The sequence below is a fragment of the Lemur catta genome, chromosome 1 (genome assembly GCF_020740605.2).
Source record: "Lemur catta isolate mLemCat1 chromosome 1, mLemCat1.pri, whole genome shotgun sequence".
Taxonomy (NCBI): Eukaryota; Metazoa; Chordata; class Mammalia; order Primates; family Lemuridae; genus Lemur; species Lemur catta.
This window is the reverse complement of record NC_059128.1, coordinates 64,721,032-64,748,421: the sequence shown is the minus strand read 5'-3', so window position 1 is coordinate 64,748,421 and position 27,390 is coordinate 64,721,032. Positions and strand designations below refer to the sequence as shown.

The 27,390-nt window shown below is 44.3% G+C and overlaps 1 protein-coding gene and 1 long non-coding RNA gene across 2 annotated transcripts in view; one reads left to right on the top strand and one right to left on the bottom strand.

Annotated features, from left to right (window-relative positions):
- Window positions 1–798: 798 nt before the first annotated feature.
- Window positions 799–27,390, top strand: part of LOC123650620 — a 126,172-nt gene continuing 99,580 nt past the window's right edge. The window contains exon 1 of the long non-coding RNA XR_006739440.1: window positions 799–912. This is a non-coding gene — a long non-coding RNA (uncharacterized LOC123650620). The remainder of the gene's footprint in view (window positions 913–27,390) is intronic.
- On the bottom strand, window positions 6,195–9,103 carry CMA1 (chymase 1). The gene is made up of 5 exons (XM_045569504.1): window positions 9,034–9,103; window positions 8,235–8,385; window positions 7,348–7,483; window positions 6,892–7,146; window positions 6,195–6,504 (listed from the first exon to the last, which is right to left on the bottom strand). Exons 1-5 carry the CDS (start codon window positions 9,089–9,091, stop codon window positions 6,361–6,363), a joined length of 744 nt encoding a protein of 247 aa, XP_045425460.1. The 5' UTR covers window positions 9,092–9,103; the 3' UTR covers window positions 6,195–6,360.

The window sequence follows — 27,390 nt, the reverse complement described above, 5'->3', positions numbered from 1 at the left end:
CAATAGATCTCTTAAATAAGTCGTTAGTCATGTTAACTTCTGTCTTTAACTATGTTTGACTTATAAAACTTTTTCATAGGTAAGTGATGGGTTTGCCCATCGAAAATCTGTAAAGGGCCGGGCGCGGTGGCTCACGCCTGTAATCCTAGCACTCTGGGAGGCTGAGACAGGGGGATCGCTCAAGGTCAGGAGTTCGAGACCAGCCTGAGCAAGAGCGAGACCCCGTCTCTACTAAAAATAGAAAGAAATTATCTGGCCAACTAAAAATATATATAGAAAAAATTAGCCGGGCATGGTGGCGCATGGCTGTAGTCCCGGCTGTAGTCCCAGCTACTCAGGAGGCTGAGGCAGTAGGATCGCTTAAGCCCAGGAGTTTGAGGTTGCTGTGAGCTAGGCTGACGCCACGGCACTCACTCTAGCCTGGGCAACAGAGCGAGACTCTGTCTCAAAAAAAAAAAAAAAAAAAAAAAAAAAAGAAAACCTGTAAAGGAAGGTCAGAGAGGACATATTTCACATTTTTTGGACATCTCTCATAATACCAGTGAATTACAGACGTGCAGTTAACAGACTATAGCTCTGCCCTGATTTACACAGAAGCTTGTTTTAATTCTGACTTTACTCCAGTTCACCCACAGGCTTGATGAGCTCTCTTTACCTTGGTCATCAAGGCCTAGATATATCCTTTTTGATTTAACTATCAAATTGCCAGGGAGAGAAAAATCTCCACTTACAAGAACTTACAATTGTTGTGATTTGTTTGCAAAGGAAGGCACAGCTGCTGTGACGAATTCAAATGTGGTGGGCAGTGTGTGGAGAGAGAAGTGCTACGGGGCAGTCAGAGAACAGTATTTACAAGCATCAAATTTTCCTGAACATTCTGGAGCTATACTCTATATGAGCTCTTATAGTAAGGTAAAGTCTTCTTTGTTTCTTTTTTTCAATTTTTTTAGTTATCATTTACTATATAATAACTTTAAAATAAGTTGTAACATATAAGGGACCTTGATTTCTCCATATAACCTTTCTGTATATTAAGTGGGATCGTGAGGGTACAAAGTAGTTAGGGGAATGAAGGGATGGAGGGAGGGGGGCCACTCGTGGTGTCTTAGGTGAAGGCTCAGCTTTGGGTTAGGGGTGGGGTGAGGGTTTGTGGGTCCCTCTTTGGCTTCCTTCCTTCTGTCTCGACCTTTTATGCATAGGCCAGGGGAGCTGGGTTGCTTTGGACTATAATTGTCTGGTGTTTGTGCTGGGCAGGTCCCTTCCCATATCCCCCATGTGGGCTAAATCTGTAGACGCTGGCACATTTGCCTCCCCTTTATCAGAACTCAGCATCTGACAGCAGGAGCAATGCCAGTCTCTGAATCTCTGAATCAAATCTGCGCTGATGGTTCATCTTGTCTTTTCTGAGTGGGCCAGTTGAAGAGGCCATTATGGCACCAACAGTTCTTTCTATATCCTGTGCCTAAAAGAAGTTGTTTTCTTTGGGCTGCTGTCTTCAGGGCACCCTTACAGCTCCCCCTAGGTGGTTCCTCCCAGCACAGGCTCTAAATGATCCTGAGGATGTCCTTGGCACTCTCCCATCTTCTGCCCTGGGCAGCAGGGTACTATGTCCTGTGGTTCCCCTGCTCTCTGAGGAATGTGCTCTGTCTGGGAAAAACAGAGAATAAGACCATTTCTTGAGCATCTAAACAAATGTTTAAGAAAGCTCTACTGCTTCTTTGCATTTTTTCATTTTTCAGTAATTTGTAAAAATCATTTAAAAGCAGTTTTAAGGAGAATAACTAAATGAAAAAAGGCATCCTTTTAATTACAGTTCTGACAAAATGACCTCTATTTTTGAAGGATTCTTTCCACTTCCCCCCAAAATGTCAGGCTTTCCATACTGTTGCAATCAAATTGCATATACATTTTTGAATATTCTGCTTTCTTCAATTTGCAACATATTGCATTTATAACTAGATTTGGAGTTGGGATGCTCAAGCTCTGAGGCAGGAGGAAGGGCGAACTTGTTGGAAGTCCCTTATAAGATGCTGGAAGCCTTTGGGGTGGGATGGCAATGGACACAATAGAAGGACTTCAGAACCAGGAAGTTCTTCCCTCCAATACCCCTCCCCTGCCCCCAGCCCTTGGTAGCAACCATTCTGCTTTCCACTTCTATGAGTTTGACCTTTTCAGATTCCACATATGAGTGAGATCATGCTGTATTTGTCTTTCTGTGCCTGGCTTATTTCAGTTAGCATAATATCCTCTGGTTCATCCATGCTGGTGCAAATGACAAAATTCCCTTCTTTAAAGACGGAAAGCTGAATAGCATTTCATTGTATGTGTGTGTGTGACATTTTCTTTATGCATTTATCCATTGATAGACCCTTAGGCTGATTCCATATCTTGGCTACTGTGAATAGTGCTGCAATGAACATGGGAGTGCAGATATTTCCTCAACATATTAATTTCATTTCCTTTGGATATATACCCAGTAGTGGGTTTGCTTGATTGTGTGGTAGTTCTATGTTTAATTTTTGGAGAAACTTCCATACTGTTCCATAATGGCAGTACTAAATTCCATTCCCATTAACAGTGTGCTAGGGTTTCCTTTTCCCCACATCCTCACCAACACCTGTTATCTTTTATACTTTTCATAGTAGCCATTCTAATAGGTGGGAGGTTATATATCATTATGGTTTTAATTTGCACTTCCCTGATCATTAGTGATGTTCAGCATTTTTAAGTATACCTGTTGGTCATTTGTATGTCTTCTTTTGAAAAATGTCTATTAGTTCCTTTGCCCATGTTTAAATTGGGTATTTGTTTTCTTGCTGTTAAGTTCTTTGGGTTCCTTATGTAATTTGGATATTAACCCATCATCAGATGTTTAGTTTGTAAATATTTTCTCCCATTCCATAGGTGGTACACTCTTGACTGTTTCCTTGGTTTTGCAGAAGAATTTTAGTTTGGTGTAATCTCATTTGTCTATTTTGCTTTTGTTGCCTGTGCTTTTGGGATCATATCTAATTCTTCTACTAGTTTTACAATTTCGGGTCTTACGTTTAAGTCTTTAATCCATTTTGAGTTGATTTTTGTACATGTTGTGAGATAAGGGTCTAATTCCATTATTCTACATGTGGATATCCAGTTTTCCCAATATCATTTATTGAATAGACTATCTTTTCCCTATGGTGTGTCTTTAGCAGCCCTGTCAAAAATCAACTTGGGCATCCACTTTGTATGGAGAGACAAATGGTCCAAGGAAAGGGTATACATGGATTCATGGACATTGGAGAATGACTTAGCACTAATAACAGCTGGGGAATGTGTGCACCAGCTGGTAAAGAAGTCTTGGGAAGGACACCAACGATATCTACTAAAGTCCACCCCTTGCACAGCTCAGATTCACCTGTTTCTGGTCAGATGGGCAGTTTTTATTTTTATTCATCCTCTACTGGCATCACCTCCCCAATTTCCTCCCTCCCTCACTCTAACACATGGCATTTATGTGCATAATTAAGTCCACTATTTGATGGTGACTGTTGTCCAGGGTGACCTAATTATCAGCAGAACAAAGGTGAGTTTGGCCATGGAAGGCCCCAGCTAAAGCTCTGGGGAAGGGCCAGTGCACAGGGCCCAGTTTATGCACCACTCCAGATCCACTGGATCCCACCTGTGCTGACTGCTTGCTTTGCCTTTAGGCTGGTGTGGCTCAAGTGACAACTCACACTGTTTTCATGGACTTGCATCTTCCTTCTTAGGGCTGTAGGGTGGACATCTTGTTCTCAGGCGAGATCCAGATACCGTAAAAATGTGCAAGTAGATTTGGGTGGCACAGGGAAGGCTGAATCAGGACCATTTTATCGACTACCTCTGTTCAGCTCAATTAGCTTTACTCCCCAGTTCACACCGTTCCTGTGGCCATAAATCCTCGGCCACCACCACCTTTGCTAAAGACCAAAGAACCCCCAAGCCTGGCACCAATTGACAAGGAAAGACCACTGGCTCCAGGGAACCCATGGAGGCTCTGCTTCTCTAGTAGCTTCCTGAATGGGCTGAGTCTGTGACCTGGAAACGCAAGGATGCCTACTCCTCACATAGCAACCCTTGCCCAGTGGGATCTGAAGATGGGTATATATGGTTATCCACTGGCAGATCCATATATGATATTGTGTCCCCAGTAGTCAGAATACATGAGGCTTGGAGCCAGCACAGAACAAAGTCAAAATAGCTATTAACTCCATTCTAGAGATTACTACCATAATTATTTTGACCTAATTAAAGTTTTTTCCTATGCACATATAAAATATATATTACAAAATAGAGATTCTAGGCCGGGCGCAGTGGCTCACGCCTGTAATCCTAGCACTCTGGGAGGCCGAGGCGGGTGGATCACTCGAGGTCAGGAGTTCGAGACCAGCCTGAGCAAGAGCGAGACCCTGTCTCTACTAAAAATAGAAAGAAATTATCTGGCCAACTAAAAATATGTATAGAAAAAAAAAATTAGCCAGGCATGATGGCGCATGCCTGTAGTCCCAGCTACTTGGGAGGCTGAGGCAGTAGGATCGCTTAAGCCCAGGAGTTTGAGGTTGCTGTGAGCTAGGCTGACGCCACGGCACTCACTCTAGCCGGGCAACAGAGGGAGACTCTGTTTCAAAAAACAAACAAACAAAAAAAACCAAAACAAACAAACAAAAAAAAAATAGAGATTCTACTGTCAGCAGATTTTCCTATTGGTTTTTAAAAGCATTAAAGCATATTGAATTTTTCCATATACAATATTTTGAAAACAAATGAATTCAAAATATTCAATCATATAAATTTACCACTTCAACTTTGTTCCATGTCTGGGATTCCAGTTTTTTAACTATTACAATGCTGAGATTAAAATCTTTATACACGAATCCGTGTGTATATCTCTGATTATTTCTTAAAGACAAACTCCTAGCAATAGTTCACTTGGTCAAAGTGGTTTGGTCAGCCTCAGGCTGCTGTAGGCCTGTCCCTGTCCTGCCCTGTTTTCCTTCCTTCAGCAACGGTCTGTGCTGAGAAGACTCTATCTAGACTTTGGGCTTCCTGCTGGTTTGGGTGAAGCCCTCTGTGCATGGGTGTGTTGCTCATGCAGACTTGTGATGCTGTCCCTCCCCTAATCTGCTGCCGGTATCTGTTTTCTAGCAATGAGTGAGTGAGAGGCAAACTTCCCTGCATCTCAGATGAAAGCCTCACAGATCGTAGATCTTTTCTTATTGAAGTGGACCTTGAGGAGGGCCCTGTGTGTCATCAACTGCCTTCTTTCTATCATATATCTAAACCAGTGGTGTTCAACCGAGAATGAGCTTGCACTCCCTCACCCTTTTCTGCCTTGCCCGGTCTGGGGACACGTAGCAATGCCTGGAGACATTTTGATTATCACAACTTGGTTGAACATGGGGGGGTTGCTAGTGGCATCTAGCAGAAGGAGACCAGGAATACTCTTAATATCCTATATCTTGTTCGCCGTTCAAAATGTTCCTAGTGATTCTGAAATTACTAAGTATCAATCAGAACTGATTAAAGGAAGGAAGGATCTGGTTTATTTTCTTTCCTAAGGTACAAATAAGGATCCTGCCTCTGCAGGGAAACCTTTTCTCTTCTTTCTTTCTCTACTTTTTCTTTTTTTTTTTTTTTTTGAGACAGAGTCTCGCTGTGTTGTCCGGGCTAGAGTGAGTGCTGTGGCATCAGCCTAGCTCACAGCAACCTCAAACTCCTGGGCTTAAGCAATCCTACTGCCTCAGCCTCCTGAGTAGCTGGGACTACAGGCATGTGCCACCATGCCCGGATAATTTTTTTGTATATATATATTTTAGTTGGCCAGATAATTTCTTTCTATTTTTAGTAGAGACGAGGTCTCGCTCTTGCTCAGGCTGGTCTCGAACTCCTGACCTCGAGCGATCCACCCGCCTCGGCCTCCCAGAGTGCTAGGATTACAGGCATGAGCCACCGCGCCCAGCGTTCTACTTTTTCTTTATTATTTCCTCTCTGTCTTTGTGTGCATCTCTCTCTCTCTCTCTCTCTCTCTCTCTCTCTCTCTCTCTCTCTCTCTCTCTCTCTCACACACACACACACACACACTCCTTTCAAATCCTGTAGGTGCTTGGGATGTGAATCAGGTCACTATGTTAAAAAGAAAAGAACACCAAATAGTTGACACACACTCATGACTGGAAGTTGGGTCTTTATTGAGGTTTATTGAGAGTTCTGTGACCTGTAGGAACCTTTTCCAGGCTCAGAGATATGGCCAAGGGACTAGAGGTAGGCCAGAATGAGTGGCACAGAGAAACTCCTCTGCTCAGGTCCAGTTTCAGACTCTTTCTCTTGCTGGCCTAGGATCCAGGGTTAATTATTCTTCAGGATCTTGTCGATCCAGCACCGGTAAGGAGAGATCCGGGTGAAGACAGAAGGGGGCTTTGCATCCTTCCGTCCATAGGACACGATGCCCTGGGCAACCCCAGCACACAGAAGAGGGCCCCCGGAGTCTCCCTGTGTGGCACAGAGAGAGAACACAAGGTGAGCCAGGGAACTCCTCCCCTCCTGCCTTTGGGTCCCAGCTTGGGGTCACAGTCAGACCTAACTCAGACCCAGGAGCACTGGATCCTCAGGTTATACATCTAGGTCTGATGCCCCTTCTTCCTTTCCTGGGGCAGCCACCCCAAGTTTTTCATGTCACCCGACACACCCTGTACAGAAGATGAGGGTGAATGGTCAGAGACTGTCCTGGGCCATGGGAGGATGGACAATTTCAAGTTTCTCAGTCCTGTGATCTCAAAACCTGACACTGGCTGACAATCTTCTAACCCCATCTCTTTCCAGGAGAATCCTGGTCCCCAAACAGTGATTTGTGGAGAAGAACCCTGGTTGGAGGATCACCTCAAATACGGAGTTTTTCTTCCTGGGGTTGCCCACGCACAGCTGGAGATTGTGGTCAAAATTTGCAAATAGGTTGCAGACCTTGGGATCCATGAGTCTCTGCTTCACCTCTTGCAGAGTGTCTGAGCCCGGCTTCATGACACCTGTTCTTCCCCAGCCAGCCACCCAGCACATTGTCCCAGGTGGAACAGAGTAGAAGCTGGGTGGGATGGGGACTGTGCCCACGGCCAGAGTCAGGTTGGCTTTCTCCTTCAACTGTGAAGGAAATGAGGGCTGTCAGTATTAGAAATGGGCCCTGAAGCAGTCGGAGGCAATGGGGGGTGTGTGGAGGGGGGAGAGGGGACAAGGTGAACTGCTTCACGATAGAGCAAGTGCTACCAAAACTTCAGTACAATGGCTACCTGAAGAGAAGCTTAAGAGAGCAGGAAGTGGAAAGCGGAAGAAAGACGTTGTTACCTTCAATAACATGATGTCGTGGCGAGAAATAGCACCAGTATATTTTGGAAAAGGGAATTGCTTTACAACTTGAAGCTTTTGCCATGTATCTTCTTTCTCTTTTCTGTTATGGACTCCAAGGATGACCGTTATAGACCTGTTGTGAGGAAGAAAGAAGCACAAGGAGAAGCAGTGATGGCTTGGGGTTTCTCTTGAGATGTGCCCATTCTGAGAAAAGGGGGCTGGAGTCACTGGACTCTACTCATCTCCCTTTTCTTGGGGTGCTTATGGCATCTGGGGACTCAGGTTTTGCTCAGGGAAGAGCTTTTTCAGGGAACAGACACAATTTCCAGGAGCCTGTGGAATTACTGGAGAATGAGCAGGCCACGCAGGACTCAGGGGACGGGGTTAGCACTTCCTAACCAGGGAGCCCTATATGAGGGCCAGCCCTCTGATGGAGGAGGTATCAGAGGAAAGGGGAAAGTGTGTGGGGATGTCTCATGTGGACCCTGTTCTCTGCCTCCCATAGAAAAGATGGGTTCAGGACCCTGAGAACTAAAGGCCAGTGTTCTTGACATGGCTTAGAAGAAGTGGTCTGGGAACTGGATGGGGTCTTGAAAAGTGAGTCATATGTCTCATGTGTTGGGGAGGGGGTGAGCAGGATACTTTTGGAGGAGGGACCTTGATCAGGGTCTCCTTTTCCTTTGAAGGGGAGCTGAGCTCACAGTGACTGAGGGTCAGGGCACTCATTCAGTCGTGAGAGCAATTTTTTTAAGCCCAAGCCTTGCCTCTCGTGTAAGTTGACCCGGGCCCAGGATCCCATCTTCAGGGCCCACTGCAGGTGTATCCCTGGTTGCTGCCCTGGTTGGTTGTTTCCCATCTGGGGATAAAGGATCCTGTTGTCTCACCTGCCTGCACAGTGAGCAGCTGTTAGCACAAAGTTCTGTCTTATCAGGAAACCACCACAAGTTACCAGTTGACCCTGGAAATTGACAATTTCCAGGTAGGCCATGTAGGGGCGAGAGTGTGGCTTGCACTCTGTGCCCTCGATGATCTCCCCTGGAACAGAGAACCCAAGGTTTGAACATAGGCATTTATCCTGTCTCCAGAGAATGAGCAAGTTGGGTTACTCCCTTGACTCTCATCCTCACTCTTTGTCCTGCCCATTTTCCCTCTCTCGTTGCTTGTCGCTGCTTTCCCCGCCCACAACCTCCCATAGAAATTCACATTCCTTCATCACAGCCCAACAGCTAACCCTGCTTTAATTGCCATTCAGACAGTTTCACTAGGATTTCCCCCACTCCCACGCTGCCGTGGTCCCCCCTCCTCTGTCTCCATGTAGGGCAAGCTGTTCGGGTTCCTGTCTTGGCTTTCTCCACGTGAGCTGTGCCACAGAAGGACCAAATCACAAGGTAATATGTAACCCTGAAGCTCAGAAGATTAAGAGAACATGTCCATTTTCCTGGAGATACCCCTCTTCTTCCCACTTGCTCTGGGCTTTTGCCCAACCAATGTAGGATTCCTTGCTCCTGGGAGATACCCTAGGCTGCAAAGAATAGGTGGGCATATCCCAGGTGGAAACTTCTCTCTGGGACTCTTGAAGAGAGATCCTGGGACCCTGTTCAAGAGTCAGCTCTTTTCAGACTAAATGTCTTTGTTTTAGGAGCTGATCCTGCAGACTACAGAGGCAAGGACCCTGATACTCACCAGACTGAGCTCTGGAGCATAGGAGAAAGAGCAGCAGAGGGAGAGGAAGGAGATGCATCTTCCCAGAAAGGCTGCCTGGGCAGCTGCTGGTTTTACTTTCCAGTCTTGGGTTTTATAACTTTCAGGCAGACGCAGGGAGGGGCAGGACTGGTAACTACAGGAACTATGTGGTCATGTTTTCTTTTTTCACTCTAAATTGGCTATCTTTCTCATCATAAGTTCCCCTACAATCATCCTCTGTTTTGCTAGAGGTGAATTTGAGGCCCAAACTCCCAAGTCCTGGCTCCCAGGATAAGCCCTCAACCATGGTGCCTTATCTGGGGTGGGGGGTGGCTGAGAAATGTGGGGACCATGTGTTTCCCAGTTAGGGAAGCTGGTTAAAGGCTCATCAGAAACATGGTTTGGGGAGAGTCTTTACACTAGGCATTCAGAAGCGTGCATACTTTTATAGCTATGACCCACAGTGGGAAATGCATTTCGCAAAAAGCCCCAGTACATGCACAAATGTTTGTATGAGGACATAAGCACACACATACACATTTGCAAATGAATCAAGTTTCAGGAAACAATATTTATTCTAATGATGTGCAGTGCTCTCTGTTAGTTTCTATTCCATTCCATTCCACGACATGTTAAAACTTGATCAACACCCCACTCAAAGGATGATACCTGCAGTGTGAAAAACATCAGTCTGGATCTCTTTCTTCCTCTGACACAAACGTTCATTGGCAGAAGAAGAAAGATCCAAGGAGAGTAGATGGGGGCAGGGAGCAGACCCTAGGACAGGACTTCATATACATCATGACAAGAGCAAATGGGACTGGAATCAGCATTTTCTGAGAGCCTATGCATGTCGTTTATTGTCACAACTCTTAGATATATTATTTCTTTAATAGTAATGCTGTAAATTAGATATTATTACCTCAATTTTGTTGATCTGGCTATCAAGGCTTATGGTTCAGAATTAGATTTTCCTAGTTCCAAATCAGGGCTCTTTCTGCTCTACCACCAAAGAGAAACAGAGAAATAGAGTCCTACCAATGGAGAGGGAAGTATGGATGCAGGAGAAGGGTGATTTGCTCCAGGGAGACTGGGGTTTCCTATTCTCACTTTAGGAATCAAGCTTGGTTTTGCTAAAATAGAATATATACAGACATCAGTATCTGAGGTTTTGCTCTTCTTTTTATAGCACCCTTGGGAAATGCCATTACTGTCACTTTACAAATGTAGAATTGAGACTCACACACATTAATATGATCAAGATAACATAACCCATAACTATCAGAACTGGGTTTCAAGCACATATCTGTTGTTTTCCCTGGACTTGGAGAATGGAGTCTAGGGAAGACCAGGGTAACATGATGGAGTGCCATTTCTTTTGGAGATTTATGAGGTATTTATTTCAGACATGGGAATATGTAGGGAATAAATACCTTTTCCACATCATTCCACTATGCCCTTGATCTCAGTTTGGGCATATGATTGGAATGATCCATTCCTAATGTATACTGGCTGGGTTTTCTGTTCCTTTTAGCTTAATTTACCAAGTTCTATTTATAGCTATGATCCCCTCTAAAATAAGACGTTTACATACATTCCTAATATCTTTTCACATCTGGGAATCTTAAGAGTTCCTGTACTACTTTCTACCCTCTTTAGGGTTTCCAGATAAAATACAGAATGCCCAGTTAAATTTGTATTTCACATGAACAACGAATCATTTTTTAGTATAAGTATCTCCCAAATATGGAATGAGACATAATTATAGTAAAAAAAATTACTTTTATCTGAAATGTCCAGGGGGAGAATTTTTGTTTTTAGGAAGTTTAAGTATGGAAAAGCGTGCATATTGATGCTGGGCAGCCAAATGATGGATTATGGTGGACATTTGCCATATATGTCATTCCTTAATATCTTTTAAACACTGTTCCTGCATTACAGAAATTCCCAATTGTAATTCTTACCTTCCTATAGTAGAACCCTCGAACTGCCGTTCCCAGTTTCTCTTGCATCTAGGGCCCGGTTATGTGACCCAGACTGTGTCAATCAGATGAACAGGTGTAAAATCTGATTTAGAAGGGAGTAACATAAGGGAATTAAAAGTATCATGTGGAATTAATTTTACTAGTGAGGGTGAATGGCACAGGGGTCTGGCTTCGTAGGAAGAATTGATAATGATTCAGGTGTCTGCTGCTGCCTACAGTGTCTGGACCAAGGGGCAATGGGAACCTTGCTGGACCATCTTATGGTGTAGTTTGGACATGACTTCTGTCTAGGTGGCCTGTAGACGTAATTCTATAGCATGTTTGGAAGCAGCTGTTGACTATGTATAAGAATGTATTTACCAATAAGCAGTTGTTACAATATAAATATGTGGTCAGTGGAGGTAAGTGATTTCCAGATTGCTGGGGATACTCGAGTAGAGGTTGGATGGAGTCTTGTTTAAGATTCACAGTTAGTGGGAAGGAAAGGTTGGACCTGATGTGGAATCACTGGCATTTTAATTATGACAGTGATTCCTTAGCCACTATAATGTATAGGATGATCCCTTCTCTGAGTTCCTGAAACATTTATTATCTGTGCCATTATTCACCTTGAAGTTTGAAGCATGCAGTCCTTTGCAGTTAGATGGGGCAAGCTTGAGTCCTGGTTCTGCCACCTCACCATCTATTTGACCTTCAGAAAGTTTCTTAAGTCCTCAGCCTTAGTTACTGCATCCATAAAATATAAAGAATGATACAGCACATTTTTTTAAAGAATTAAATATGGTGCTAAATGTAAAATGCCACATTTTCTTGGTTCTTAATAAATGTTGGTTGTATTCCTTTAATTGTATTGTACCTAGTACTGCCATGTAACCATTTGATGGGTATATTCTCATTGGCTGTATGTTTATTTGGGCAAACAATAAATCTTATGCTTCTTGTAAATTCTTCTAAATACATTACGGGTTAACATCTGTTGTAGATTTTGGTTATGCTTTGCCTTGTGTAGATAGCATCTTTTTTCTATTCTTTCAACTTGCTGCCAGGCTGTTTTTAGTTCTTTGAGTAATAGCTGTGTCTTTCTAGATTGAGCATGTATATAAAAGTTGTTTTAACCCTCTTGTTGCCAGGTAGGGATACATCACCTATAAACTTCCATAAATGTTGAAGTCTCTTGTGAAGAAATACCATGGGAAGGGACAGCTGACAGCATGGGCTCATGCTGTCTTGCATCAGATTGAGCAGCAGCGCCATAAAGCAGGCACAGTGCCTCCTGTAGGGCATTGGCCTATTTTTCTGAAGCAGTCTGGAGCTCACTCTGTGTGTGCCCTTGCAATAAGCTCTACCCACTTCTCTATTCAATGTTTTTGAATGACCAAATTTTTCTAAATTTAAAGTTTAACTGCTACTAGCTTACACCCAACATTTCTAAAGTAATTTGAAAGGATTACTTTCAACTTGCTTTACTTTACTATACTCTTGCTTTAACTCCTAAGGCAATAGTTCCATTTTGAAATAGTGCATTCTGCACAACGTTTTTTTTGAGTGCACAGAGTATCCAGGAGAATGATAAATGAAGAGGATCTGGGAGATGATCCCTGGATTTTGGGTTGGAGGAAGATGCCTTAGGGTGTGTGTCCTTACTTCTTTCCCAGGCTTTTTCGCAAGAGCCCCCAAATCTTGTTTTTTTGAAGTTCTCTCTGATATTTCTCTTTCCATTCATGATTCCTGCAGTAGGCTAGTATTAGGGGAGGAGAGCCTTAGGGTGCTCCTTTTAATGAGTTTGGGAAAAGCCGTTTTACTTGGACAGTGTCTCCTGTAGACTCTGCGATGCTACCACTCCACTTACTGCTCTCAGAATCAGTCAGGCAGGCCCCCTCCTTGGACCATCATCTTCTGTATCTCAGAATTACCACTGTAGTCATGATAACCTTAAATTTTCTGGCTGGGTTATGGCAGAGGTTGGTGAGGCAACAACTGTTCTTGCCATCCGAGGGGTCTACACGATTCTTGATTAATTTGTGGTTGTTGCCTGGTGGAGTCAGTGCCTGCAGGCTCAGCTCTGAACCTCACTGTCTCCACTCTTGCTTCCTCTGGGCCAAGCTGTCAGGGTATAGTTCCTGGATTGGAAGTGACTGTCTTCTCGATGGTCCTATAATGGCCTGATAGTCTCCTTACTGAGATTACTATAATGTGGGATACTATATTATGGTGGGTCTTCACAAGGATGTCACACTGGTCTAGTCTTTCCTCTGCATCTTGAATTCTTGGTTGCTAGGAGATTCCATTGTTTCTTGATGCCAGATACTGCCCAGGACACAGAAATAATTTTGGTAAGGCTGATGTGGTAGATAGCGTGAAGGGGCAAGTTATTATTTGTGAGACCAATGAGACAGGTGGAACTGATAGCATGTGTCAATAGCCACAGGGTAAGGCCAACCCTTCAGGGCTCATTGAGGCACTTTTTTAAAATTTCAGCATATTATAGGGGTACAAAAGTTTAGATTACATATATTGCCCTTGCCCCCCCCCCCCCCGAATCAGAGCTTCAAGCGTGTCCATCCCATAGATGATGTGCATTGCACTCATGAGGCACTTTTTTTTTTTGTTTTTTTTTTTTTTTTGAGACAGAGTGTCGCTCTGTTGCCCGGGCTAGAGTGAGTGCTGTAGCATCAGCCTAGCTCACAGCTACCTCAAACTCCTGGGCTTAAGTGATCTTACCGCCTCAGCCTCCCGGGTAGTTGGGACTACAGGCATGCACCACCATGCTCGGCTAATTTTTCTATATATTTTAGTTGGCCAGATAATTTCTTTATATTTTTAGTAGAGACGGGGTCTCGCTCTTGCTCAGGCTGGTCTCGAACTCCTGACCTCGAGCGATCCACCCGCCTCGGCCTCCCAGAGTGCTAGGATTACAGGCGTGAGCCGCTGCGCCCGGCCTGAGGCACTTTTTTCAATGGTGTTTTGGTCCAATCATAGTTGGGGGAAGGGCAGAGGGAGCAAATCAGCACCATGGACAGCTCCAAGCCCTTCAGTTCTCCTGGAAGCCAAAGCCAGGCTGTTTAGGGAGAAAGAGTTGGCATCGCCGGCAGGTGTGGAGGGTGGGAATGCAGGTCAAGAATGGAAATATGCAAGTCAGGTGGATGGGGAGAGATGTACAAATCACCTTGCATATTGATTGTGTCTTAATGGGGATCACTATTAGAAGATTCCTCTCGCTGCCTCTTTTTTTTTTTTTTTTTGAGACAGTCTCGCTCTGTTGCCTAGGCTAGAGTGCCGTGGCGTCAGCCTAGCTCACAGCAACCTAAAACTCCTGGGCTCAGGGGATCTTTCTACCTCAGCCTCCTCAGTAGCTGGGACTACAGGCATGCGCCACCATGCCCGGCTAATTTTTTCTATATATTTTTAGTTGTCCAACTAATTTATTTCTATTTTTAGTAGAGATGGAGTCTCCCTCTTGCTCAGGCTGGTCTCGAACTCCTGACCTCCAGTGATCCTCCCGCCTTGGCCTCCCAGAATGCTAGGATTACAGGTGTGAGCCACCGCGCCGGGCCTCCCTGCCTCTTTCTTCTCAAACCTGTTGTTCTTTTTCACAAATCCATACATCTCTCATAGTGGTCTTGAAATCCACTGAAGGTGGAGAAATCAATACTCCATATTTGCTTAATGGGTGAGGCAAGGAAGGGGCACTGGCTGCCCAGGGAATGGGTCAGTGAGTGGCAGAAATGGTAGTTACACAAATAAGCCCTCAGTCTGTGTCTTTATTGGGATTTTGGGGACACAGGTAATGAGGAAATCCTTTACCTGAGGGCATATGCTATGGACAGGTCTTCTGTATGATGGGACTGAAGGAAGAGACTGCTCACAGTCTTTAGGGCTTCTCTCTGGTTGTGGTCCATGTTAATTTTTTACACTGAAATAACATATATACTTAAGAGTGAGAACATATATTTTTAGTTTAATCAATAATTCCAAATCAAACATTGATGTAATCATAACCCACATCAAAAATAGAATATTGCCAACACTCTTCTTGCTTAGAGATAAAATCAACTTATGTTACTAATTTTCTTTCTTTTCTTTTTAGTATCAACAACTATGATGAGTCCTTAATTTTGCTTTTTTTTTTAAAAAAAAAAAAAACAAAACTGTAAGCCCCAGTCCCAGACTTTGGAGGGACAGTGAGAGACTGAAGCATGTCCAGAGGCAGAGCAAGGATGGTGTATGCCACTGAAACTGTGTGTGAAGGGAGAAATGGGCTGTAGGTGTTTTAGCAGGAGGGGACCTAGTTGAGACTTTGTACTTGACTTCATATTTGAAAAGCTGCCATGTAGGAGATGGCATATTCTTGTTCTGGGGAGCCTGGAAAGCGGAGTGGCAAGGTATTTTGGGAAGCTCATTTTGGATGTATATGAGGAAGAACAACCAGCTGCCACATGATAGCATAGCTGACTGGGTGAGTTTCCCATCAGTGAGATGGGTCCGGGATGGGAATGTTGTAAAGAGCATTCATGCCCTAAGGGAGGGCTGTGGGACTTGACCTAGCCTGGTCCGGCCATCTCTAGGAATCTGATTCCAGACCTTCCTTAATCACTGCCATTCTTGGCATTTTTCTCCTCCTGTGTACACCTGTCTGTGCTGTCTGGGCTGTTCCTTTGAACATTCAAGGCATAAAGAAGTCAAGAGCACAAAGAATTTGAACTTTACAGTTAGATAAGCCTATGTTTGAATCCAGGCTCTCCAATTTGCTCTCTGACTTTTTGCCTCAATGAGCTCAGTTTCTTCATCTGTAAAATGACAGTAGGCTATTGTGAGAAACACTTTACATTTTATTTAAAAATTATCCTATAGCAATACTCCCACTTTTTTGGTGTAAAAGTTCTATGAATTTTAACACATATATAGAGTCAAATAACTTCACCACTTTGGGTATACACAACGATTTCCTCCCCTCCCAAGCTCCCTCCTGCTATTCTTTTATAGTTACACCTCCCCACCCTCAACCCCTAGCAACCACTGATCTGTTATCCATCACTATAGGTTTGTCCTTTTGGGAATACCGTATAAATCATGTAGTGGGTAACTTTCTGAAGCCGTTTTCTTTCACTGAACATAATGCCTTTGAGATTCATCCACACCGTTGCATGTATCAACAGTTTGTTCATGAATAGTTGTCTTAGTCCATTCTGGATGTTACAGAAAATACCTTAGGCTGGGAAATTTATAAATGACAGAAATTTATTTGTTATAGTTCTAGAAGCTGGGAAGTCCAATAACAACACGCCTACAGATCTGGTGTATGGTGAAAGCCAGTGCCTCATAGGCGGCAACTTTTAGATGTGACCTCACATGACAGAGGGACAAACAAGCTCCCTCAGGCATTTTTATAAGAGCATAATCCCTTCCTGAGGGCTCTCCCCGCTGCATTACCTAATCACCTCCAAGAGGCCCCTCCTCCTAGTACTATTGCCCTGGAGACAGGTTTCAGCATGTGAACTTTGGAAGGGGACACAAACATTCAGACCGTAGCAGTAGTATTCCACTGGATACTTGTACCACAGGCTTTTTTTTCTTTTATTCACATGGTGAAAGACATTTTGGTTGTTTCCAGGTTTTGGTACTTATGAAGAGAGCTGCATAAAAACGTGTGTATAGGTTTTTGTGTGAACTTAAGTTTTCATTTCTGTAAAGTCGACATCCAGGGGTAGGATTCTGGGTCATATAATAAGTATATGTTTAATTTTATAAGAAACTGACAAATTTTTTTTTAAGTGACTGTTCTATTTTGCATTCCCACCAGCAATGTATGAGAGTTCTAGTTGGTCCACATCCACGTAAGCCCTTGGTGTTTTCAGTTTAGTCATTTACATAGGTCTTTAGTGGTATTTCACTGCAATTTTGATTCAAATTTTTCTAATAGCAAAATAAGCTAGCCATGTGTTAGCATCCTTTTTGTGCTTGTTTGGCATTCATAAGTCCTTTTTGGTGTAATGTCTGTTTGTGTCTTTTGCCTATATTTTAACTGGGTTTTTGTTTCCTTACTATTGAGTTTTGTCAGTACTTTCTATATTTCGAATACAAGTCATTTGTCAGATATGTGCATTGCAAATATTTTATTTTAGTCTGTCACCTGTCTTTTCATTCTCTAGCAATTGCCTTTCTCAGTGCAAAGGTTTTTTAAGTTTGTTGAGTCCAATTTACTGAATCTTTCTTTTACAGATTGTACTTTTTGTATCATGTCTAAGAACTCTTTGCCTAACTCCAGGTCACAACGATTTCCTCCTATTTTTTTCCCCTAAAAGTTTTATGGTTTACATTTAGATCTACAGTCTATTTTGAGTTAAGTTTTGTATGCTCAAAATTTAGGTTGTTTTTTTTTCCTGCAAGATTTCCTGAGTGAAATCTCAACCGGGAAGAGTCGTACTTTTTCCTGTAGTTAATGACATTTTCCCAGGGACAAGAACTCTTGGGTAGAGAAAGAATCAGAACACTGGTTTTGGAAGGTCCCCTTAACCTGCTTTCCTCAAAATATCTATGATTCTGATCCATGGCCCTTCTCCTGTGTTGAGGAGCTAGGATGAGGACATGGTGAAATGTCTAAATGAAATGACAACTCGGAACCAAGACTGGCTGTTGTGTTCTGAAAAGAAAAATGAGGATTAAGAGGGTGGAATGGGGCAGGAAAATCCACAGTGAGAGTACAAGGAGGGGCTGAGCTACATGAGAGGTAAGGGTGAGGCTCAGAGGGCAGCCCTCAGCATTAACCCCATCTTCCTCACCCAGTGATCTCGTGGGAGGCTCTGTCAGCCTGTGATTGGGACCTGGGGTTCTCTGTTTGAGAGGAGATTATCAGTGGCATTGAGTGTGAATTACACTCCTGTCCCCATATGGCTTATCTGGAAGTCACCACCAGCAGGGGTTATGTTGCCAACTGTGGTGGGTTTCTCATAAGTCAAGAATTTGTGATGACAGCTGCTCATTGTGAAGGAAGGTAAGAAACATTTGACTTGTTATCTTTTCATGTGAGGAACTGTAGGAACCAGAGTTACAGGCAACTTTGAAGTAGCCTTTTTTGCATATGGTATTATGAGAATTAAACAAGACAATGTAGGTAAAGTAGTGAGTGGAAAAAGAAAAACATTAATTCTTTCCCTTGAGATTTGTATGGCCCTGGGTTAAATGAACTGCTTCAAGGATATAGGACAGACCCGTTGAGACTGTGTACCTACAAGGGCAGAGATTCAGCTCACCTTACATTCCTTTTGGATCTCCAGGGTGAATTATAGGTCCACACCACAGTTATTAGTTTCCTAGGACTGCTATAACAAAGAACAAAAAGGTATGTGGCTTGAAACAACAGAAATTTATTCTTTCACAATTCACAGTTTGAAATCAAAGTTTCAGCAGAGTTGGTTCCTTCTGAGGGTTGTGAGGAAGAACCTGTTCCAGATCTCTCTCCTAGCCTCTGGTAACTGCTGGCAATCCAGATGTATCATCCAATCTGCCTCCTTCTTCCCATGGCCCTCTGCCTGTGTGTCCCTCTCCTCTGCTTATAGGGACATCAATTGCATTGATTGAAGGGTCCACCCTACTTCAGCATGACCTCATCTGAACTAATTACATTGACAGCAACCCTATTTCCCTAAGGTCACCTTCGGAGGCACTGGGAGTTAGGACTTCAACATATTTAGTTGGGGGGGACACAGTACAATTCATAACAACTCCTTCAGTACCCACACATGCTTAGCATGACTGTGTGAGGGTAAAAGTTGCCAGGGAAACTGGGGTGCAGGAGAGACAATCCTCAGGTTCCCAGGGGAGGGCTTAACATTGGGGTGAGGCGGAGAAGCACATAATTTCCTGATGAACTTTTGACGTGGGCCCCAACAATGGTGAAGACCCCAGGTGGACCTGGCTCTTTTGCATGTCTCTGTGTGCTGCCCTCAGTCATCCAGAGGCAGTCCAACTCTGCCCATGAGTTTGGACAAAGCTGTCTTATCAGGGTGGCTTCTGCTGACCTCGTGCTGCTGTGATGCTCTTATCATCCTTGGTGTCCATCACTCAGGCCCACTCCTTGTGTCCCATCCTACACATCCCAGAATTAATACTGTAGTTGTGATGGTGTCCTTATGTTTTTCAGGGTGACTGGGCCACTAACTGCTCTTTCCATTTCTGGGATTCATATGATGCTTATTTGGTCTGCAGTGGTGGTTTTGCTGGAAGGCTTTGGATTCCAATTCAGCTGAGGGCTCAGCTCAGTCTTCACTGGCTCTGCCAGTTCTTGTGGGCCAGACTGGGAGGTTAAGCTGACCACTCTCTCCAGAGGCCCCATTCTCCAGCTTCCTGGGAAGGAAGGCTGCCCCGTATATGTGCTGCCCTTAGTGTCTGAGGATAAAGAGTGGATGGGGCCTTAGCCGCAACTCAGTGTGTTTTCTGATCTCCTAAGGAAACAAATAGTGTCTCTGTTCTTTGTATTTCACATTTAAAACTCTTATTTAATTATACAAATATAAAATGAGTTAGAAAAAAAAAATCACTGCCCAACATAAGTTCTTTCATTTTTACTATCCTTTCGGTTCTTTTTTTTTTTTTTGCCCATGTTCTTTTTTTGTTGTTGTTGCATATTTAGAGTTTATAGTCAGTCCTGTATATTCTGTTTTCATTTTTTACATCTGTATTGAATAGTGGCAAAGCTGGAGGCTGAGACTTTTGGCCTAGCAGGCAGGGGGAAGTTTGAGGTGCTGGGTCCTTAGTCTGGGGCGAGTAGTAGCAGCAATTTCTTAGAGGATGGTAGTGACAGGGCCCTGCTTATCTTCTTAGGTCTCCTATGGACTATGGTGGGAACTGTATGGTGGCCCTTTAATTGCAAGCTCCAGAGAGTTGCTTGGAGTTCATGACCTTATACTAGGGTGTATGACTGTGAGTGTACTGATCCCAGCTCAGATGCTGGTGACTGTGGGCTTCAGCCTGCTGCAGGTCACTTGGGGAGGAAGTTTTGGAGAACTTGACCTAACTTGGGTACTCCTCTTCTGGGAGACCTGGACACACTGTGTCATTTTGGAGGAACACGACAGTTGAATTTGGGAGGCTCTGAGGTAGTCCTGGGGTCAGACTCATGCTGATGCTCTTGGGAATCCCTCTCCTAGGCTAGAATGGCCCTGCCTAATGCACAGAAAGTCCTAACCCTTTCCTTCTCTTGTGACAGACCCATCCCAAGGACCTCTGAGGACAGATGATCCTCTGACTGCAGACATGGTATTGAGGGGTGATGGTGGTGGGGCAGGTAGGACACCAGGTGTCAACAGCCCAGGCCTGGGGCCATCTCTGGACACAGTCATGGGAAGGCCACCATGGGGTCCCTGTGTCCTCAACTGCAGTGGCCAAGGCATGGGGTTTGTGGGAGAAGGAGGAGGAATAGAAGCAGTAGGAGAAAGAAGAAGAAAGTTAATCAGTGCCGGTATTACTCAGGATGTTAAACTCTATTGACCAGACTCAAATATTTTCATGAATAATCCACAATCCCACATAATATACTGGGAACTTGGTATTAGCCAAGATTACTAATTTGGTCAGAAGGAAGCCCAGTGCAATTCTTCATTCAAGCTGGAGAGGAGGACCCGGGTGAGGGGAGCAAACCAGCTCTGGGCAGTGAGCACAGAGAGGAGTCACACACATGCCAGAGTCTGCATCTTTATTGAGGTTTTTGTTTGCCTCTGAGAGCCTCTCTGGGTTTGGGCTGGGGCTAGGCTCCAAGGGAACTCAGGGGATATTCAGGGAGTGCTCTGGCTTTGGGACTTTCCCTCAGGCTGGCCAGGCTTCTGTGGCTACTTTCCCTTAAAACATTATTGATCCAGGGCACATATGGGGAGATGCGAGTGAAGACAGCAGGAGGCTTGTCATTGCCGCGTCCATAAGACACGATACCTTGGGCCACCTCAGCACACAGAAGGGGCCCCCCAGAGTCACCCTGTGGGTTAGAGAAAGTGTAACATGAGCAGACATTATCCTTCCGTCCCTAGTATCACCTCTCCCTGGTCCTATCAGCACCCGGCTAACACCAAGACACCCAGAGTCGGGCCAGGAACCCTGGCTCCTTGTGGAGTCACACGTTAGGTTAATGCCTTCTTTCTCTCTCTGGCACAGACCCACAACTCAAAGTCCTGTTCCCCTCCATCTTCTTCCTTTCTCTTCTGGAGTCCTGTGTGGCCTGGTTGGGAAGTTTAGAGGCAGGACTTGGGTATGGGAAGAGGGAACCCAGGAGGAAGATTCCAGTTCCCACAGTCCTAGAAATCTATGAACACAGACAGTGGTCACTGGACTAGACAACTTCTTGACCCACCTCCGGCCTCGCAGGAGGGTGCTGTCTCCCTAGGTGGGGAGGAAGGGTAGGTATGTGGTATCTTGTGTGCTGATCTTGTCTTCCTGGAATTGCCCACACAGATTTCGAGGTTACGACTGTAAAATGGAAAGTGGTTGCAGGCCTTCTCATCCATGAGTCTCAGCTTCACCTCCCTCAGAGTATACGACAGTGGCTGTGTCACTCCTATTTTTCCCCAGCCAGCTGCCTGGCACATTCTCCCATGTTGAATAAAAGTAGATGTGGTGGGCAGGGGAATTGTCCCCACAGCATGGGGCAGCCTGGCCTTTGTTTGTAGCTGTGAGGGGAGGAAGGGTCGATGGACTGCCAGTCCCAGGGAAGGGGGGAGCTGTGGGTGGTAGAGGCTTCCTGGGACAGGCCTGAGAGTTTCTCCTTAAGGGGTGGTGATGACATTGTGTGGCGGGGTGAACCCCGAGGAAATGGGTGGGAAGGGAGAGCATGAGAAGGACACAGACCAGGAGAAGTGCCAGGGAAAGGGGAATTGAGAAGAGTAAGAAAGATAATGGAACCTTCAGTAATATGATGTCATTGAGCTTGGTAAAAAAGTTGTAATTTGGGTGAACAAATTATTCTACAACTTCTATCTTCTGCCATGTGGATTCTTTCTGTTTCATGTCATGAGCTCCCAGAGTGACAGTAATATTTCTGTTGAGAGGGAAAGAGAGGCAGGAGAAGGTGCTGGTCCCCTGAGCAGGGCCTATTCTGAGCACAGGGACACCAGCCCTTCTCTTCCCAAGTGCAAGGTTAGTTGAAGGACTAAGATCATAGTATAGGACAAGTTTTCCCCAGGGATTACAGTTGTTTCAGGAGAGGCAGGGCCATGGTAGAGAGATGGGACTGAGGCTGGCAGCAGGACGAGAGGGGCAGTGTTAGCATGCCTGGACCTGGGGTGCCCTGTCGAAAGCCCTGGCCTCTAGAGAGGGAGATGACAAGTGAAATGGCCCAGTTCCTCCCAATATAGATGGCTGAACATTTGGAGGTGAGCAGGGCCAGAGAACCTCTCCTCAGGCTACTTCAAAGTTGTGTGTAACTCTGGTTCCTACAGTTCCTCACATGAAAAGATAACAAGTCAAATGTTTCTTACCTTCCTTCACAATGAGCAGCTGTCATCACAAATTCTTGACTTATGAGAAACCCACCACAGTTGGCAACATAACCCCTGCTGGTGGTGATTTCCAGATAAGCCATATGGGGACGGGAGTGTGGTTCACACTCAATGCCACTGATAATCTCCTCTCAAACAGAGAACCCCAGGTCCCAATCACAGGCTGACAGAGCCTCCCACGAGATCACTGGGTGAGGAAGATGGGGTTAATGCTGAGGGCCGCCCTCTGAGCCTCACCCTTACCTCTCATGTAGCTCAGCCCCTCCCTACATTCTTACTGTGGATTTCCCTGCCCCATTCCACCCTCTCAGTCCTCATCTTTCTTTTCGGAACACAACAGCCAGTCTTGGTTTTGAGTTGTCATTTCACTTAGACATTTCATCATGTCCTCATCCTAGCTCCTCAACACAGGAGAAGGGCCATGGATCAGAATCATAGATATTTTGAGGAAAGCAGGTTAAGGGGACCTTCCAAAACCAGTGTTCTGATTCTTTCTCTACCCAAGAGTTCTTGTCCCTGGGAAAACGTCATTAACTGCAGGAAAGAGTATGACTCTTCCCCATTGAGATTTCACTTAGGAACACTTGCAAAGGGCCCCTTGCAGCCTCATTTTAAGGTTTTCTATGACCCAGGTCCACAAATTTGGAATAGGAGCTGAGGACCTATCAGACGGGAAGTTACACCCTAGACTCACCAGCTCTGGCTTCAGTAGGCAAGAGAAAGACCAAAAAAGGAGTAGGGTCTGCCTTTTCCTAGGGATGCTGCCCATGCTGCCCATTGTTAGCTGCTTCTGTCACCCTTTTCTGGCCCCTGATTTTATAACTCTAGTAGTAGAAGGAAGAGGCTGGATGGAAGCCACATAAACCACCTTGTCACGTTTTTGTCTTTTACTCTGGCCTGGCTATCTTCCTCATCAGTCATTCCCATGACTGTTCTCTGCTCTGCTGGTGTTGAAGCAGTGGTCAGATGCTAAGAGTCCTAGGACAAGGCATCCAACTTTTTCATCCAAAGCAGTTCTCTAGAAGCAGAATAGTAACACAACCAGAGGGAGAAGTTTTAGTGCCGTGGATATCTAGAACAGGGATCAGGAAACTTTTCATACATGGCCAGATAGCAGTATTTTCAACTTTGAGGGCCATGCTGTCTCTCTGGCAACTATTCAACTCTGCCATTTTAGCACAAAAGCAACCAAAGACAATATAAAAACAAATGAATATAACTGTGTTTCTATAAAACTTTATTGACAAAAACAGGTAGGGGGCTGATTTGGTCTGCAGGCCATAGTTTGCCAGTCCCTAATCTACAAGACCAGCCCTTCTTTCAATTCAAATAATCAGTAGAAGAGTAAAATGTGGCAGTGAGACAAGGAAGGAAAATGGGAGTTATTGATTGAATACCCACAATATATTTAGCACTGATAGGTCTTTACATGCATCTTCTCATTTGATCTTTATAACAGTCCTTTTGGGAAAATGTTATTATACACAATTACGGAGCACTCCATGGAAGCTCAAAATGTGACATAGCAGCAAGATCCTCAATTTATTTGTCATGTTCTGAAGCTCACTTTTTGCATTCCACTCATCTGAATAATAATGGGTGTTGGATGAAAAGTTAATTCAATTAATGGAGAAACAAATGGAATGTATAAAGAACATTTGTGTTTTCTGGGGGCCTGGGGTTTTCCACTTGTGCATTGAGAGTCACACGTGGTTTGATCATAAAGTGATATCTGCCCCTTTCATTATTTGAAGTGTTACTCTGGCCTATCATTATTTTATGTGCCACTGAGGAAGGAAAAAAGTGTCCTCAGTTAAACAATATTGTGCCATTGATTATAAGATTCATTCCTGTTGCAAAGAGATTAAAATGTGAAATAATGAGCATCTTGTAATGAATGACATATGGTATATTTCTGATGTGTGCTTTATCTCATTCACCCTTACATCAGCCCCAAAGTATTATTGTTTCCATTTTACAGATGATGAAATTGAGGCTCAGAGAAGCCACAGTCTGTGTGGAACTGAAACTTGTCAACAACCACACCAGTGATCTCTCACCAGCTGAGAGTCTCACCCTTTAGAGGGAAGTTGACCATCTACAGTATGTCCAGAAAATGGCTTCTAGGTGGTAAAAGGCACTGGAACTACTGGAGAAGAAAGGGAGAGACCAGGTGTGGAGACTTGGGAAGAGACTTGGTGAATGACTTCAGATTTTACAAGGAATGCCATGTGGGGAAGGAGATAATCTTGTCTTGAGGGGCTCAAAAGACAGAACTAGGGGTGGAAAGTACACGGAAATGGTTTTTGCTCTACATGAGGACAAGCAGCTAACAATCAGCTGCCTCATTGTTGATAGGTGCTTAAGAGTATAATAAATCAACCAGTGATGATCATGTTTAAGAAGAGTTTTGATTAACTCTTTGGATTCCTTAGAGAGGACTATTGCATAGGGGCAGGGGGAAGGCGGTGAGGCTTCACCTTGAAGTTTCCCATCACGTTGGGGTTTTCAAAGATTGTACATCTTCCTTAGCAGCCATTACAGGATGCAATGAACATTCCCTTTCTAGAAATCCCTGGTTGTGTCTATATAATTCATTTTGAAACTTAGGCTTAGTATCAGATACCTATGCTTATTTCATGTATAAACAGGGGTGCCCCAATGAGATTGTGTTTTTACAAGGATAGGAACTGGATAATTTATTTCTTCTGTACTTTAGCTTATGTCCCTTTGTAGTTCTCTTACATTTATCTTTATTTGAAAGTTTACTTTGTTTCTGCTCTTCATTATAGTTTAGCTTTTAGACATAGGACTTCTGATATCTCTCCTTTATGCCTGAGGAGTTTCTCTTTCTCTCTCTTTCTCTCCCCCTTTTTCTCTTAAATTGTGCTGGTGCCTGAAGGTGTCAGGGAACAAAGTAGCCATGGAAATAAAAGGTTGAGGGGAGGTAGGTTCCTATGTCTCTGGGTGAGAGATTATGTGGAAAGTTCCTTGTTTTGCTTTATTGCTTCTGTTGTAGACTCATTGCAGACCTGAAAACACCTGGCTTTGTGTTGTTTCCCCCTCTGTCTCACCTCCTTTCACCACTATTTCCATTTATTCAGTATTCATACTAGGCAGTCCTAACACCATCCTTTTCCCATGGGTTTGGGTAGAGTCCCTTCAGTTTGAGATGTTTCTCTCATAAACCTTGTGATACTGCCAGTCCCTCCATCAGCTCTTAACATTAGCCAGGCCAGCAACAGACAGTTCTCTGCATCTTACAATCAGATTTATCAACAGTGATCTCCTCATATCTGGTGGGCTTTGGGGGAGGCCTGTAGAGGCTCAGACTATCTTTTTCGTGTGCCTACATGGAGCTCATTTGATTTGTGGTCACTGCCAGGAATGGAGTCAGCTAGCTTCAGAGCCAGCGTGGCAGGATTCAGAGGGCCCAACCTCAAGGTACATTTTATGCTCTCTCCATCCGTGGTCTCAGTGGGGATGGGTACTCCCTTAATTGAGGGGTCTACTCAGGACTCTTCATTTAGCCCTCCAGGATCTGAAATCAGTGTTTTCCCAGATAACAATTCTTCCTTTTAGTCACTCTTTATTCCTGTATTTCCCTATCTCTTAGCACAACCATCCAGGAAAAACCGTCTCCTTTCTCCAGTTGCTATTCCTGATTGATATGATTCCAATCACTTGGCTGGTCTATTGATGCTGCCATTGTGGAGGGATCTGAGCACTGAGACCTCTTGTGAAGGACTAATCTTTCAGTGCTTGTAAGGGGAATGTCACAAGAAGAGAGCAGTGAATTTCCCAGGACAAATATCTCTGAGTTAAGTATGGGCAAAAAGCATATCATCAAGGCTTGGGAAAGGGTATCTCTCTGTCTTACAGAAGCCTTATTCAGACCATGCATTTGGGAGTTAGGTGAATTAAGTACATGGTTAAGAGCCCTGGAATCAGACTGTGTTGGAATCCCGGTAGCACCCCTTACTAGCCTTGTGACTTTGGGCAAGTTTCTCCATCTCTTTTAGCTCCCCCTTCTCTCATCTGTAAATTGGGTATAATAATGACAATGATTAAGATTTTTTTTTTGGTAAAGTGTCAGGCACAGTAAGTACTCAAAATTAGTTGTTACTAGTATTAGTAGTATTAACCCCCAAGATCATTAACCTCTTCCAAGAGTTTGTGAAGCAGAATTGTCTTCCTTTAAGTTGTACCGGGACTCCAAAAGGTCAAGGAAATAAAGAGCACCTCCCAGGACTTGGAACAGTCTTTCACCTGCCCCAATTGTCTTATAGTATCTGAGGGATTCTGGGACCCTCCACTCTGCTCCCAGCTCCTGCTCTAGGGAGCAGTGGTTCTGTGCCCTGGGGTTCCCCAGCCCTGTCAGAATGACAACCTGCTTTCTGTGTTATGCTCAGGCAGTTGAGGGCTGGACAGTTAGTTGCATCCTCATTTTGTGTTTTGAGACCTCATGTGCTATTTTTTCTGTGTATTCTTCCAGTTGCTCAGCTCCTCCTAATTTTATGGCCTTTTCTATATCATCTGGATTCCTTGATAATCAACTGACACGTGACTGGCACTGTCTCCCCCAGCCTCAACCTTCTATTCCTTTTCGCCTGCTGTCTTATGAGTTCTTTCAATGATAAAACTCTGGATAAAATGCCACTCACTCGCTCAATCAGTCGAAAAGTAGGTGGATGAGCACTTACTAGATTCTAGGCCCTGGTGATACAAAGGAGATCACATTCTGCAAGCTCATAACTACAGCACAAATAGCAATGTGCTGCAATGGAGAGCTGTATAAAGTGCTGTGGGGTCATTAGAGAAGCTCTCAAGTCTGTCCTGGGAAGACAGCGACAGCTTCATTTGAGCTGAGATCTCAAGAATAGGTTAGA

Excerpts from the sequence above, each read along its gene's own strand:
- CMA1 (XM_045569504.1), bottom strand. The coding sequence starts at position 9,091 with ATGCATCTCCTTCCTCTCCCTCTGCTGCTCTTTCTCCTATGCTCCAGA. Across the intron at positions 7,484-8,234 it reads GCTGCTCACTGTGCAGGCAG|GTCTATAACGGTCATCCTTG; the intron begins GTGAGACAACAG and ends TCCTCACAACAG. Across the intron at positions 6,505-6,891 it reads AGAAAAACTCCGTATTTGAG|GGAGACTCCGGGGGCCCTCT; the intron begins GTGATCCTCCAA and ends TGTGCCACACAG.